The sequence below is a fragment of the Herpailurus yagouaroundi genome, unplaced genomic scaffold, assembly GCF_014898765.1.
Source record: "Herpailurus yagouaroundi ecotype Mexico unplaced genomic scaffold, PumYag 196, whole genome shotgun sequence".
NCBI classification, from domain to species: Eukaryota; Metazoa; Chordata; class Mammalia; order Carnivora; family Felidae; genus Herpailurus; species Herpailurus yagouaroundi.
Window position 1 is genome coordinate 20,520,030 of NW_024412427.1, and position 15,170 is coordinate 20,535,199.

Below are 15,170 nucleotides of genomic sequence, written 5' to 3' on the forward strand. Positions count from 1 at the left end.
TCTATGCTTATGTGTTGTGTGTGAGTTGTGTGTGCGGAATGAGCATGTCCACTGAATTTTGATTGTGGGAAAAGAATGTCCAAAACATAAAATTGAGCTGAAATAGGTTGAAAATAAAGGTGAGAATTGGTTGATTTTTACTACAATGAAGCAAAGAGGTATTCTCTTCCAAATGTTTAATGATATAATTTGGACAAAGTTTTAGTGAACTGTCCTTTCTTCTTATTCCTCCTTAGTTTTGTTAATGGATTAAGACAAATAACTGGATCAGACTCTAGAGGGCAGATTGCTGTTCAAGCCCCATCTTGATCATGGGCCAGCCCTAGACTTTGGTCAAGGGCGTCCTTCTCCTCCACTGTCAAATGAGGGGAATGATAAATGATAATTACATCACAGGTCTATTGTGAGGATTAATGATGGGGCTGTAAAGTCCAGTATCTGGTGCATAAAAGGCACTCACTCACTTCAGGGGAAAAAAAAAAAAAAGCTTCATAAAGAAATCTCATGCTTTCCTGTATTTAGGTAAAATTAAGAATAATGGGATATTTTCCTCATAGGTATGCTGAAATGTATATCTGCTCGGTCACCTAGTACAACACATAAATATATAAATCAATAAAGCTTTCAAAAATATATCATTTGGGTCTGGAGCAAAGGAAATGACAATTTTTCTTGCTGAATGGTCTTTCACTCAATGTCAAAATCGATCACTTAATCTCGGAAAATCCAGAAAATACAACAGCTAAAGCTCTCACCTATGCCCTAATTCAGTTCTTTGGGGTCTGTATGGCTCTTTGTGCTACTCTGCCATCTCTTCCACCTGCGTCATAATAGGTGGTCAAGTCATAGCCAAGTCCCAAAACTTCACTTTGGAATGTTCTAGCCTTTTAGGCTCAAAAAGAAAGTGTTTAGATTTAATGGTTTTATGGCCTATCAAATCCTGTGTGGTAGCCTCTAATTGCATCCAGGGGCAGGAATTTCTTTTAAAATCTTTTTTTCTTTTTTCTTTTCTTTTCTTTTTTTTTTTTTTTTTTTTTGACACTTTACTAAGAATTTGCTAATATGCTGAGCATTCCTAGAACGCCTTAGGTAGGTTTAATTTCTTTCTATTTGAGGTCCTGGCACTCCCTCATGTGGCGCGTGGACATATAACAGTCAGAAGCAAAGGGATGAATTAGTAACTCAATCTCCTCCTTCCTCTTGATTTCTCATGTTTAAATGAAGCAAAGGAGCTAATGTAGTTCCATGGAGGCTGAAATAAAATTTCATTACAGCCACTGTGCATAAAACCAGAGAGATTTCTCGCGGTCCGTGAGTTCAAGCCCCGCGTCAGGCTCTGGGCTCATGGCTCAGAGCCTGGAACCTGTTTCCGATTCTGTGTCTCCCTCTCTCTCTGCCCCACCCCCCGTTCATGCTCTGTCTCTCTCTGTCCCAAAAATAAATAAACGTTGAAAAAAAAATTAAAAGAAAAAAAACCCAGAGAGATTTCTATGATAATGTCCTAAAAGCCTCTGTGGCATAGTAAGCATTTTGTTAATTTGCTCTGTGAGAAGTCAGAGATGTTTTACTTCTCTTGCAAGATGGAAATTTCACCTAATGAGACTACCTGTTTTATATTACACTAGCATTTATATTTATCATTGATATTTCCTTCACTACTTTAAGTATTTGTAGAAATGATTCTGTAATCATCCCTGAAGCTCATAAGAGGAATAAAACGTAAATCAAAAATCAGTCTAATAGGGTTTCAGATGGATGCGCTGTTTATGAGTAGAGGTGTTTATATGGCTCCTTAAATATTATAACAATTGTCAATTATTAAAATGTTAACTAAATCATCTACTGCAATAAATCCCTTATTCATAACACAATGCATGACAAACTGCTCTCCACTCAGTGTTTCTTGGTTAGTTTCCTTCCATCTTAAAAGGTTTTTAGGAGTTTTAATTTTTGCTTAAAATTCAAGCCCCTTTATTTATGCTCCTGAGTTTTGCTCAAGGCTCATATTTCCTAATAAGTTTCATATTCGGTGGCTTAGTCCATCCTCTCAAAATCAAAGGGATAAAACTATAAAAACATAGAATGCAGTTAATATTTGCATAATTAACATATTTGCAAAGCATAATTGCAGTTAATATCTGAGACTATAACATAGAGTTTGCCTTAGGCTTCTTGCTGTAGTTAATGATACTTGGAAATATCAGTCACTGATCAGGATCTTATACACAGCATTGAGAAAGTGATTAATATCCCTGAACAAGGTATTTAACCTCTGCAAGCCTCAGTTTCCACAACCACAGGAATTGGAAAAAGATCCTTAGAGTTTTGGGACTCCTGGATGGCTCAGTCAGTTAAGTGTCTGACTCTTAATTTCAGCTCTGGTCATGATCTTGTGGTCGGTGAGTTTGAGTCCCAAATCGGTCTCTGTGCTGACGGTGTGGAGCCTACTTGGGTTCTGCCCTGTCTCTCTGCCCCTCCCCTGCTCGTGCTCTTTTTCTCTCTCTCAAAATAAATAAATAAACATTAAAAAAAAGAAGATCTTTAGAGTTTTACACTCATGTTTTAAGATGGGTAAGACATAGATAAGTTAATAAATGCAAATTGCCTGGCATACGTGAATTGCCAAATAAATGTTGGCTATCATCATTTTTCACAACAGTTAATTTCTGTGGCATTTATTAAACATCTGTTTGTGTTTTCAGCAAGAGCCGGAAATATATATGTCTACTTGCTTTCCTCTATCCCAAGAATGCAGCTATGAGAAATGAAAAGCAATCACATATAAATGCTCACTCCACCGTCTACACTCTCCAGAGCTGGCACAGGAGGAAGGAGGTAGAGGATGAGGGTGGGATTTCAGAAGGACAGTTCTCTACCTTGAATGGCTTCTCTAGTTCATGAAATCTTAAAGAAGGACAGAACCATTCATTTCTAACCTGAAAAAAAAAATGGTAAAATCATCTTCCTGTTAGGAATATTCTGGTTTGGGTTTTTGAGTTTTCTCATTGTAGAGATTTTGTCTGCATTCTTGTATTCACAGCAGAACTCTTTTTTTTAACTGTCTTTTTGAACCCCAACATGCAACACAAGTAGCTCCGTGGTTGGTGACACACCTCACTTCCCCAAGACTCTTGGGAACAATCCCAACCTCTTTGGGACATGATAAGCAAACCGCTGATCTTGCTTAAGCAGCTGACTTTATCAGTGAGGAAACATAATCCTCCTAGAGAGTGAAAATGGCCTGCTACAGAAGTGAAACTAGTTAGTGGTGAATTCCACATAAATCAGATGTCCCAGACTGACAGCCCAGGGGACAGTTGTAGCCCACAAAAGTATTTGCTTTGGCCCACACATTACTGCCCCAAACAGTGTTTTAGAGAATTTTTGATTTATTTGCCAACATTTAAAAACCAGGAGATTACACATAAAAATCAAGGGTTTTGGCTTCTCTTAAAGTTTTTGGAGATTTGGCAGCCCAACATCCTCAATCCCTTGGGGCACTAAAATGTGGCTGCCCCCCTCTATGGAACCTGCAATCTCAGGTTTGCTACAGTCTCCACCATCGAGCCTGCATTGTTGTTTTCCTAACTTCATCCCTCTCTGGGTATTTATGTTACCAATCTGACCCTTAAAGTCATTTTTGAGGTCCCTGCATAAAGCTTAAATTAAAAATATCTTTAGCAAAGTAAAAAGAGCAACTTTCATTCCCACTAAAGTGTAAATGGAGTATACTTTTAAGTTTTTTTTAAATTTTTATTTATTTTGAGAGAGAAAGAGCAAGCTTGGGAGGCACAGAAAGAGAGGGAGACAGAATCCCAACCAGGCTCCACGCTGTCAGCACAGAGTCCGACGTGGGGCTCAAACTCAAAAATCCTGAGATCATGACCTGAGCCCAAATCAGGAGTTGGACACTTAACTGACTGAGCCACCGAGGCACCCCGGGAGTATACTTTTCTGAAAGTAAGTTTTTTAATATGTGGAAGACATTTTTGGGACTCTGAGGAGCAAATAAAAAGTGCACCCCATTTTGGGAAGCTTTTCCTAGCATTATTCTCAGGTAATTTTCAAAGGACCCCTAGAAGTAAGAGCTCTTATTCAACTAAGGTTGTCAGATACAGCAAATAAACATATAGGATGACCCAGTTACAAATGACTTGCTGTTTATCTGAAATTCAAATGCAACTGGTTCCCTGCATTTTATTTGGTAACCTTATATTCACTGCCATTTTGAAAACGAAGAAAGAGTAGCTCCATTGGTCACTCTACAACCACAAAGCTGTATAAGAAAATAGAGCTCCATTCTCAGGCCCAGTTATACTGGGGATGTGCTCCACAGTGGTGAAAAGAAAGCCCAAAAGACCCTTTAAGCATGGTGCTGTGAAGTCTAGAGAGCCAATTGAGAAGGCAAGATTGTGGTACTGTGGCAGCTTTGAGAACTTTCTGGATGTCCATTCTAATTATTCAAGCCTGATCATTCCCTGGGGATTTGAATGGTCCTCACCTTGATTTGCATTCTTCCAGGAGCCAACAATGAGGCAAAGACATGAGTGCAAGTCTTTTATTTGGGAATAATCACAAGGTGAGTTGAAGAATAGGAAAGTGAAAGAAGGAAGGGAAGGCAGTCAAGGAAGAGTGTGTTAATGGGAAGGTAACCCCCAACCCACCCATCTATCAGCTCCTGTTGCCAGAGAAAATACAGGCAAAAAGTTGCAAGTTCTTATAGAAATGATAAGTAACAAGGGGATATAACCTGAACACCAACAGCATCTGCTCCAGGTACATATACTTTCTTTCCTTACAAGTAACCTATCCATCTCACAACCCAAACATACCAACCAAGGAGTACTCTTGGTTATGGGGGGATCACCATCATCTTTCAGGGTTCATTTAAGGATACATTTTTATTTTTAATTTTTTACCCTTTTTTAAAGTTTATGTGCATATTTCTGAGAAAGAGAGAGCATAAGCAGGGGAGGGGCAGAGAGAGAGAGAGAGGAAGACACAGAATCCGAAATAGGCTCCAGGCTCTGAGCTGTCAGCGCAGAGCCCTACACTGGGCTCAAACTTACCAACCATGAGATCATGACCTGAGCCATAGGTGGACACTTAACAGACTGAGCTACCTAGGCACCCCCAGGGTTAATTTAAATATTAAATAAATCATCAATCCATAGATGGTAATTGGACCATAGAAAAAAAACCTTAGGAATGTCAAAATCCTTACAGGAGATTTCTACTACAAATCTAGATCTAAACTGTGATATCACTGCCCTCACAGCAACCTGATCCAGGGTCTTAGATTCTCAAGGGCATTGTGTGTAACATGTCATTGCCAGTTCCTCTGTGTCCTCAGTGTCACGACATCCTCTTCGTTCTTACTGTTTCACCCTGTCCCAATGTTTGTCATGAATCTCACTCCCCTGGGCGGGGGGGGGCGGGCTGCCTTGTATGTGCATAACGTGATAAATCAGTTATTTTTAGGGAATTGTAACTGACAGATAAATGGGCTTCTTCTCATAACATTTTATGGGATTTTCTGGAAATTAAAAGCAGTACAGGGAGGTAAGGAGCCACGACTCTTCAGCCAGGCTGTCTAGGTCTGAATCCTGTTTCTACCATTTATGAGTTGTGTGATTCTGGGCAAGTTATTCATCTGCTGCATGCCTCAGTTTCCCAGGTGTAAAATGGGCTTAATATAGTACTATTCTTTGGGCTGCTCTGAGGATGGATTCTTTAATATTTGTTCATCTGTTTTGTTTCTAAAATTCCACATATGAGTGAAATCATATATTTATCTTTCTGACTATTGTTTGTAACTGTTTTTTAAAAAACATGCCACAACATTTTTCCACACCACCACACTCTTTCTCTCATATCACTAAAAAAATTGATTCCATTTTTAATGCACCCTATTTTGTTTTACAAACAATCTCCAAATATGGGGACATTTGGGTTTTTCTTTTTTCTAAGTTTTCTCCTATTAAAAATAACAAAGGCAGGAGAATCCATGCAGAGATGTTATTCTTCAAAGTCATAATTATTTCCTTGCAATGCCTAGAAGAAGACTTACAGCATCACATGGAATTCATACTTTAAAATTTTGATAAACAATTGTCAAACAATCTTCTAGAAATATGATTCCACCTTACACTCTTCTTATCAATATTTGAAAACAACCGCATCACACTGTATAACCTGAAAATGGTAATTTGATATTCAGAAAATAAAACATATAGTTATAATTTATACGCATTTGATAATTGGGGAAATTGAATACTTTTCATATGTTTATTGGCCATTTTTATGTGTCCATTTATGAATCTCCTATTTGTCCTTTTCCACTTATATCTCTTCATCTATTTGGGGTTAGACGTTATTTCATTATTCAAGTATAGGGGCTTTTCACACAGAAAGGTCATTAACGCTTTGCAGCCTCATAATTTCAATTTGTTTTGTTTGCCACTTGTTTTATCAATTTTTGTAGAACTTTGACAGCATAGAAGTTTCTGGGTTTTTGTGTTGATTTGTTGGCTTTTGTTTTAATGGTTGTTGTCTATGGCCTTTGAAAGCCATAAGAAAGGAAAGGCCTTTCTTATTCCAACTGTAAATAGACAGATACTGGTTTTCTTCTCCTCCTTCCTTCTCCTTCTCCCTGCCCGTATTTCAGGTTTCTCATGGACAAATGGCTGGGTCCTAAGGTCACTTCTCTGTGTGTGGTCCTAGAATTAAAAAAAAAAAAAAAGTTCTAGACTGTAACCTAAGTCTGTCCAGCAAAAGCTCACTCTGTCATGCTGATGTCCCTAGCAGAATTCTATGGTAGACATTTCAAGAAGGGAAGTAAATCCATAAGATCGGTAATACTTAGAACTGAAATGCTTTAAAATAGTATTTAGTTCCCGCTCCTTGTGCCTGAATTTCCTGCCCTGCTTAGTATAAAAAGAAGTCAGATAGGAGTTTTATAGGAGGTTTTGAAGTTGGGGGGGGGGGTGGGTAGATTTATCACTGTACATACCTTTTCAAATGTTCATGGTTGCTAGGGGACTGAAAGTTAATAAATTGGCCCTAAGAAGGAATTTCTTTACATCATATTTGAATTTCTCATCTCTCTCTCCTAAGGCAGTTAGAAATGCTCTATTGGGAATCTAACCCATTCGTAAAACAGAATCATGGTCCAAAGCCATGGCAGAAAATGCAACCAACCAGGTCACTGCATTTGCTGTTTCCCTGTGAGACTCACATGGTTTGGGGAAGCAGGAAGGGCTTTGAAATAAGGTAGCCATGAGGTTGAATCCCATCTCTGCCAGTATGTTGCTGTATGACCATGGGTGAGTCAAGTCAATTTCTCAGACCTCCATTTTCTGAAATATGGGTATTAATACACATAATGTAACTAAAAGCTATTGAACCACCCCTGTGTGCAAGGCACTATTTTAAGTGCTTTGTTTGTGCAAACTCATTTAATCCTGACAGTAACTTGAGGAGGTGGGTACTATTTTTATCCCTATCTTGCAGCTGATAAAACTGAGGCACAAGTATCTTGCCCAGAGTCCTACAGCTAGAAAATAGAGGAGCAGAAGGTGCAAAAACAGGTATATTAATGGCAGAGTCAATGAGCTTAGCTTTTGTGAGTATAAACATATATAGGGAAGTGTTTGCTTGATGCATACACAGAAAAGAGTCACTAAATGTTAGTGCTCTTCTGTCCTTTTGAGTGAGGACTTTCTTCCTACCTCGCACAGTTGCAAGCTCCCCATCCACGTGAGCCATGCACTGCATGGCAGTAGCTCCAACGCATATTGGCATGCTGACCCTCTGTCCCAAAACAGAAGTCGACAGGTCTATTTCAGCAACATTCCGGAGCATCCGCGGATACAGCTTCCATCTAGAATTTTTAAAAAAGAGTTTCAGAATTTTAAAAGCATAACCAAGGCTTTGACATTACATTTTACTTTAAAAAGAGAAAACATTCCAGGGGCGCCTGGGTGGCGCAGTCGGTTAAGCGTCCGACTTCAGCCAGGTCACAATCTCGCGGTCCGTGAGTTCGAGCCCCGCGTCAGGCTCTGGGCTGATGGCTCAGAGCCTGGAGCCTGTTTCCGATTCTGTGTCTCCCTCTCTCTCTGCCCCTCCCCTGTTCATGCTCTGTCTCTCTCTGTCCCAAAAATAAATAAACGTTGAAAAAAAAATTAAAAAAAAAAAAAGAGAAAATATTCTTGTATTTTTCCCACCCAGCAAATAACAAAATTGAAGGAAAAGGGGCAATTTCAATGCTTGTTAAGATAGCATGTTAGCAATAAGATAATAATGAATTTCACAAGCTATCCTTCTTAGTGAGGTGTAGTTAACATATGTAGGATTCACCCACGTGAGTGTCCAGTTTGGGGAGCTTTGTCAAATGCATGCAGTCGTATAAGTGCCAAGACAATCAAGAACAGTTCACCATCTTTAAAAATTTCCCCATTTCCCTTAGCAGTGAAACTCTGTCTCCCACCAACCCTCTCACAACCACCGGTATTTTTTCTGTCCATATAGTTTTACTTCGCAAGAACATATAAATGGAATCATAAAGTATGTAGCCTCTTGAGTCTGCCTTCTTTCACTTAGCACAGTGCATTTGAGATTCATCCATGTTGCCATGTGCATCTATAATTTGTTCCTTTTGGTTGATGAACAATATTCTGCTGTACAGAAGTACCACAGTCTGTTTGCCCATTCCCCAGCTAAGAAATATTTGGGACATTTCCAGTTTGAAGCAATTTTAAATAGAGCTGCTGTAAACATTTATGTAAATGTTTTTGTGTGAACATAGCTTTCATTTCACTTCCTCCAGGTCATTTTGAAGATGGTATACAAAAACATGGATTAGATTATAATTTAAGAAGAGGGGTACCTGGGTGGCTCAGTTGGTTGAGGATCTGACTTTTGATTTTGGCTCTGGTCATGATCCCAAGGTTGTGGGATTGAGCCCTGAGTCAGGCTCCTCACTGAGAGTGGAACCTGCTTAGGATTCACACACATACACACACTGTCTCTCTCTCTCTCTCCCTCTCTCTCTCCCTCCCCTGCTGCCTCTCTCCCCAACTTGTGCACTTGCTCTCTCTCAAAAAAAATTAAAAATTAAAAAAAAAAGATAAATTATGTACAGTTTGTCCTTTTTGTTTATTGTTTTCCTTTTCAAATAACAGTAACTTCAGGTAATTACTTTTAAAATTTTAATGTGGTGCAGTGCCTGGGTGCCTCAGTCTGTTAAGCATCTGATGCCGACTCAGGTCATGATCTCATGGTTGGTGAGTTTGAGACCCAGGTCAGGCTCTGTGCTGACAGCTCAGAGCCTGGAGCCTGCTTTGGATTCTGTGTCTCCTTCTCTATCTGCCCCTCCCCCACTCGCACTGTCTCTCTTTCTCTCTCTCTCTCCAAATTAAGTAAACATTAAAAAAACTTAAAAAAATAAAATTATAATGTGGTTTCTTCAAAATTCTTAAACGGAAGTCAGTATCCACTGAAGTATGGTGATGAGGGAAGATAATTCTTTTTAGTTTAATTGTGCATTTTCTTCTAAAAGGGTATTTGGTAGAAACTGGACTTTTGGCTTGAAGAATTTTTGACTCCTGAACACGATCTTAAATGACTTTTCCTGCAATTCTTTTGTGTTGTAATGAAAACTATCAATAAACCAAGAACCAAGAACTTTACTAGCAAAATTTACAGGAGAACAAGTTCTCTTTCCTCTCAGCGAAATTTATATGTCCTATTTGTTCAGGATTATTTTTCTCATTAGTAACTCATTAGAACTGAAGAAGCCGTCTTTCTAATGAGCACTAAGAAACAAACATGTGTGTAACACATACATACATACCTAACCAGCCCTCACCTTTTATTACCTAGATTTTACTTTGCTTCCAGAGAGAACAAGATTTTTAGTTAATATACTGAAGTGTGATTTAGAAATGTAGTAACCAAAATAAATTGAACCTCCAAGGTCTTAACTGGAGCCTACTTCCTGTAGTGGAAGAAGAAATTCTGCCTTCATGTTGCTTTGGGTCTGTAATCTAACCCTTCCCCACATAATAAAGTAAAAACATCCAGCCCTTGAAAAGCATAATAAAGAAGTTTTACTGTGTGATTTCTCTGCAATTCCTTTGAACATCATAATTGTCATTATTTTCTGTCACACCACATGCTTTGCTGCTGGAAGTCTTTTCTTTTGGACTGACCCTCACAGCATGCTTCTTTGATCTCCATTTTGAAGGGGGAAAGGCAGAAGCCTTGAAGAGAGTTTTTATTACCAATCATCTCTAAGTGTATTATGAGAATGAGAGAAAACGATTTTAATAGCAGCTGTTGGCCTTGGAAGGCATTAATATTTACTTAGAGCTGAGGAAACAATGAAAGCTTTTATGAAGAGCACACACAGAGCTGCTGGGCATCGTGTGTGTGTGTGTGTGTGTGTGTGTGTGTGTGTGTGAAAGGACATTGTTAAATGTTAATTCCTATGTAGAAGGCAAGGCTCAACCCTTCTATCTCCAGACAGTAGCTTTATTTATGCTTGTCCACATGGTGGCGCAGTCCCTTTAATAACTGTGTTCTTGGCTTTCCCACACACATTATTTTCTGTTCTGACGGTGACATTACGGAGACTCACCAACCAATGCACAAAATGCAAGTTTCAGGCAAAATTATATAAGATCGATGCAGTGGGAAGTGTATGTTCTCTAAAAAGTTTTCCATTTTTTTATATTTTCCAAAGAACAATTACAACTAACCTTGTCAAGTAGTTCCAATAGCTTTCCGAGTCCCACCTGACTCCACCCCCAATAGAAGTGATTTTTTTTTTTTCACAGTCTTACATCAAATAGTAGCTGAATGTAACCTTGGACTGTGCTCTTATGAGACCTCCACTTTGGAAAAAGGATATGAAGATGGACAAAACAATTGAACCAATCAAATAATAAACCTCTTTCGAAGGATGGAAAATAACATGACCGAGTAAAGGAAGTAGGGGGTAAAGGTGGGGATCTTTTCACAGAACTTTTGACCCACCCTTCACATCCAACAAAAGCCTCACATTTAACTTACAAAAAAATCTGGTGATGTATACACTCCCCAAGATGGGATACTGTATTTGAAGGAAGACACTTATCACCCAGCTGTAAAGCCAAGTGCTATTACTGAATCCCATCAACTGAACACAGTGAATTAATGTTTCATAAGTCTGTAAGATGATCATACTGCAGTCCAATTTCTTCACATTAATTGTTTAAACTATTTAAAGCAAATAAAATGTATGTAAATACGTATACAAAACACAATTTTTGTAATCTTATTTTTAAAACATTTTTAAGTTTTTTTTTTTTTTTTTAGAGAGACAGAGAGAGAAGGAGAGCAGGGGAGGGGCAAAGAGAGAGGATCCCAAGCAGGCTCTTCACAGTCAGCACAGAGCCCAACTTGGGGCTCAAACTCTCGAACATTGAGATCATGACCCAAGCCGAAATTGAGAGTCCGACGCTTATCCGACTGAGCCACCCTGGCGCCCTTGTAATCTTATTTTTTACCCTTCATTCTTAATATCGTGACATCTTTAAAACATTTAATTGGGGGGCGCCTGGGGGGCGCAGTCGGTTAAGCGTCCGAGTTCAGCCAGGTCACGATCTCGCGGTCCGTGAGTTCGAGCCCCGCGTCGGGCTCTGGGCTGATGGCTCAGAGCCTGGAGCCTGTTTCCGATTCTGTGTCTCCCTCTCTATCTGCTCCTCCCCCGTTCATGCTCTGTCTCTCTCTGTCCCAAAAATAAATAAAACGTGAAAAAAAAAATTAAAAAGAAAATAAAACATTTAATTGGATCACTATCAACCTGTGAGGCACTGCAATAAAGGAATAATGACATCACTTTATCACCTGTTATGTAAAAGAAAATCACCCCATTTTCAGTGTCAATAAGTGACACAACAGAAAAGAAAGGAGCTCCATTTTCTAACTTCATCAGGACTTCTAGACACCCAAATTATAGAATTAAGTTTCCACTAGTGATGATTTCACCAGAAGCCACAAAGTGCAGACCATGGTTGAGAAGGATACACTGAGTTAATGTGTAAGAGAAACAACATACTGTGTGTGTGTGTGTGTGTGTGTGTGTGTGTGTGTTTAACTCCAATCAGGTCATGATGATTCCAATCATGCAAAATGTTGCAAGCTAACACCTACTGTTCTCGAAATGTTTACAATAGGTAACTTTGTTCTTCAGTATGGTTCCATCTATTTGACTTCATGTGTCTTTTTGTATTTTATTTTATTTTATCAGTTTTTAGCCATGATAACATTAGAGTCGCAAGTCTTACCCCAGAAACGTTTACAAGCAACTGCTAGGTCACATAAGTGAGCCATATCCCCAAAACTCAAAAATGTGATTGTCAGAGCTGAGCACAGAGAGATAACAGCTGTCACTGTGAATGACCTTTTGTTGTGCTTGTGGGAGGGAAAGTGTACACATTTCATAAATGTCTTTAAAATGCCCTGACACTGTGTCACAACAGGTTATCTGAGGTTTGGTTGTTTTGCAGTCTTCATTTGAATCAGAATGAGAGAGTTCAGATTGATTTCTTTCATCCCGTCAACCCAAAGCCACCACAACTCTGGCAGAAAATCTATTCTTAGTTCCATGTGATCAGCTCAATGATACAAGGTGAGGAATGAAGGGTCACCCAGAAAGTTACACAAGAAAAGAGGAATTGAGGTGTTAGATAAGCAATGGCCGCTAACGTTTGTTGCAATATAAAAACTCTTCAAGTGGTTGATCATAAAATAGCATCAGCCAACCTCCAGAGAAAGTTGATTAATCCATGTTTTTTCCCTTTCAAGCTGAACAAAAAGGAAAGATCAAGGTGCATGGAAAGGATGGCATTGCAAACTCTTTCTCATTATCTGTGCTCTGTCCTGAAGTTACTGAGTACATGCACAGGGTGGGAATACTTACTGGAGTACCATGAAACCCACACAAGCATGAGGCACGCTTCCAGTCCACAACTTGGAACTCAACAATGCCTTCCATGTCTGACAAAGCTTCCAGAATTTCTAGGGTTGCAGAGGTGCCTGTATGTGCTGCACCCCTTTGCTCTCTCTTTAAGGCCTCTACTAGGCCAGTTGTTCGGGGTACATTTTGCATCAATTCAACCCACCAGCATTACGGAAGTCAAAGGTCAATGTGCATCCATTGGACTGTAAGCACCTATGAACAGAAGCTTTGTCCGGCTCATTGCTCTATCCTCAGCATGTAGTATAGAACCTAGCCTATAGAGATTCCTAATAAGCATGAGTCCATTAATTAAGTAGCATGAGCGGAAGGGTGTTAAAGGGGGTTTGAGGAAATAGATGGTCACCTGAGCATTATGACATAAGAAATGCAAGGAGACACCAACTCCATACACCTGTCAAGGGCCTGAAATTTCCTTGGTTAAAATAACCTTTTTGGGTTAAAGGATTGTTTTCAGGAGATTACAAGGAAGTAAGCCATATTACCCGGTGAACGGACCTGCTATTGGGCCCAGGAAGGGACATCTTCCAGGAACAGAAAAGTTTGGAGAGGCCCAGAATGTTAAATGATTGAAAAAGATCATACAGAATTTTAAGCCCCTCCACTCTTAGCCAAATTTTCCCTTTCTGTGGCTCTTCCAGCATTGGTGGAGCTCATGTGGGTTCCAGGGAAGACCTGAGACAAAGTCAAGGCTTAGAGAAGTTTGGGGGAGGCCCCATCCTTCACCCCATTCTCAGACTCCTGAGAGTACATCGGTGCTGTTTGCCAGGGACCACCTTGGTTAGAATCATCTCATTTTTCCTAATTTACACATAGAAAAGTGATTTTTGAGAGATTTTGCTCTAGACAGAAGAAGCCAAGCAGGAAAGCAGATTCTTTCTTCTGGATATTTTCTACCCTTTTTCTTTAATTTATCACCATCAATGAACACCCACAATATTCACTAGCTTTACTAAAGGCTATAATGTAAGATGGATGAGTTTGAGAGAGTATAGTGTATGGAGGGTTCTCCTCTCCTACTCCAGCAAATAAACCATTTTGTAACTGCTGAGAGAAAAACACTCCTTTAAAGTTATTTTGTTTATTGTTTTTATTACAAACAGAAAACATAAACCATGACACCTACCATCTTGTGCTTTGAAATATGAAAGGCAAGGGAAAACTAATTTGGAAACAGAGGTAGGTGAAGCACTTTGGATGATGGATGAAGCAGCAACGTTGAAAGATTAATGTTATATAGACAAATTGAAATCTAAAGTGAAAGTTGAGACAACAATAATCAAAATGAATGATAAGGGAAAGCCAGCAGGATGGGAACATTTGAGGCAACAATCCGATCTGGTTCAACCAGATAAGATGGCTATCTTGAACCTAGTGCTAACCGCTTCCTACACCATGCTCATAGACCCTCACTGTCCAACTCAGAGAAAAAGAAAGTAGAGTCTTTAGAATGCATCACTATTTTTATACATAGTCAAATTAATTATCCACATAATTCCATGTGAGGACAATTAGGGTTGGCTTTTTCAGTCAATGGTTTGAGATTCCCAGGCTTGGGATATTTTTAAACAGTTTGATAGCCCAAAATTTCTCACAGCCCCAAGAATTGTTCCCTCTCTACTAAGCATCTATCTAGACGGATAATTTCACATCAACAACATTAAAACCTGAGGTCTTATTTTGGTAGTATGTCTTCGTGTAATTACACAAAACATGATTTAAAAATAAATAAATTTTCTTACCTGGAAAATGCTGCAACATTATCAGCCAATGTTTCCTGATCATTTGCCCCAGACCTGTAATAGTCATATACAGACTTCTGAAGTACTGATTTAGCATGTTGTTCATAATCACTGATACAAACTAACCGGGTAAACATTTTCACAGTTTATTCCAAACCCAAGATTTGGGATTTTTTTTCCTGCATAGCATTCTATATCTTGATAATTTCACTATCTGTTAATTATTAATAGACTTTTTCCAAAGTTCAGATTTATTTCTCTGTTGCTTACATTAAGTGAGCAAATATGTGCTTAGATTTTGCAATTTCATGTAACAGCTGTCTGCCAAAATGCAGCCACATCTAAGCCATGAGGAGGGCCTGGGGAGGAGCAGAAGGGGATTAGCTGTTATATCAAAACTGAAGGAT

At 39.1% G+C, this 15,170-nt stretch overlaps 1 protein-coding gene across 1 annotated transcript in view; it reads right to left on the minus strand.

Moving 5' to 3' along the window:
* Window positions 1-14,938, minus strand: part of HAO1 (hydroxyacid oxidase 1) — a 46,372-nt gene extending 31,434 nt beyond the window's left edge. Inside the window, exons 1-2 of the mRNA XM_040447657.1 lie at window positions 14,764-14,938; window positions 7,731-7,882 (exon numbers count right to left, since the gene is read on the minus strand). Of these exons, the coding sequence (XP_040303591.1) occupies window positions 7,731-7,882; window positions 14,764-14,900 (289 nt within the window). The 5' untranslated portion in view covers window positions 14,901-14,938. The remainder of the gene's footprint in view (window positions 1-7,730; window positions 7,883-14,763) is intronic.
* Window positions 14,939-15,170: the final 232 nt, after the last annotated feature.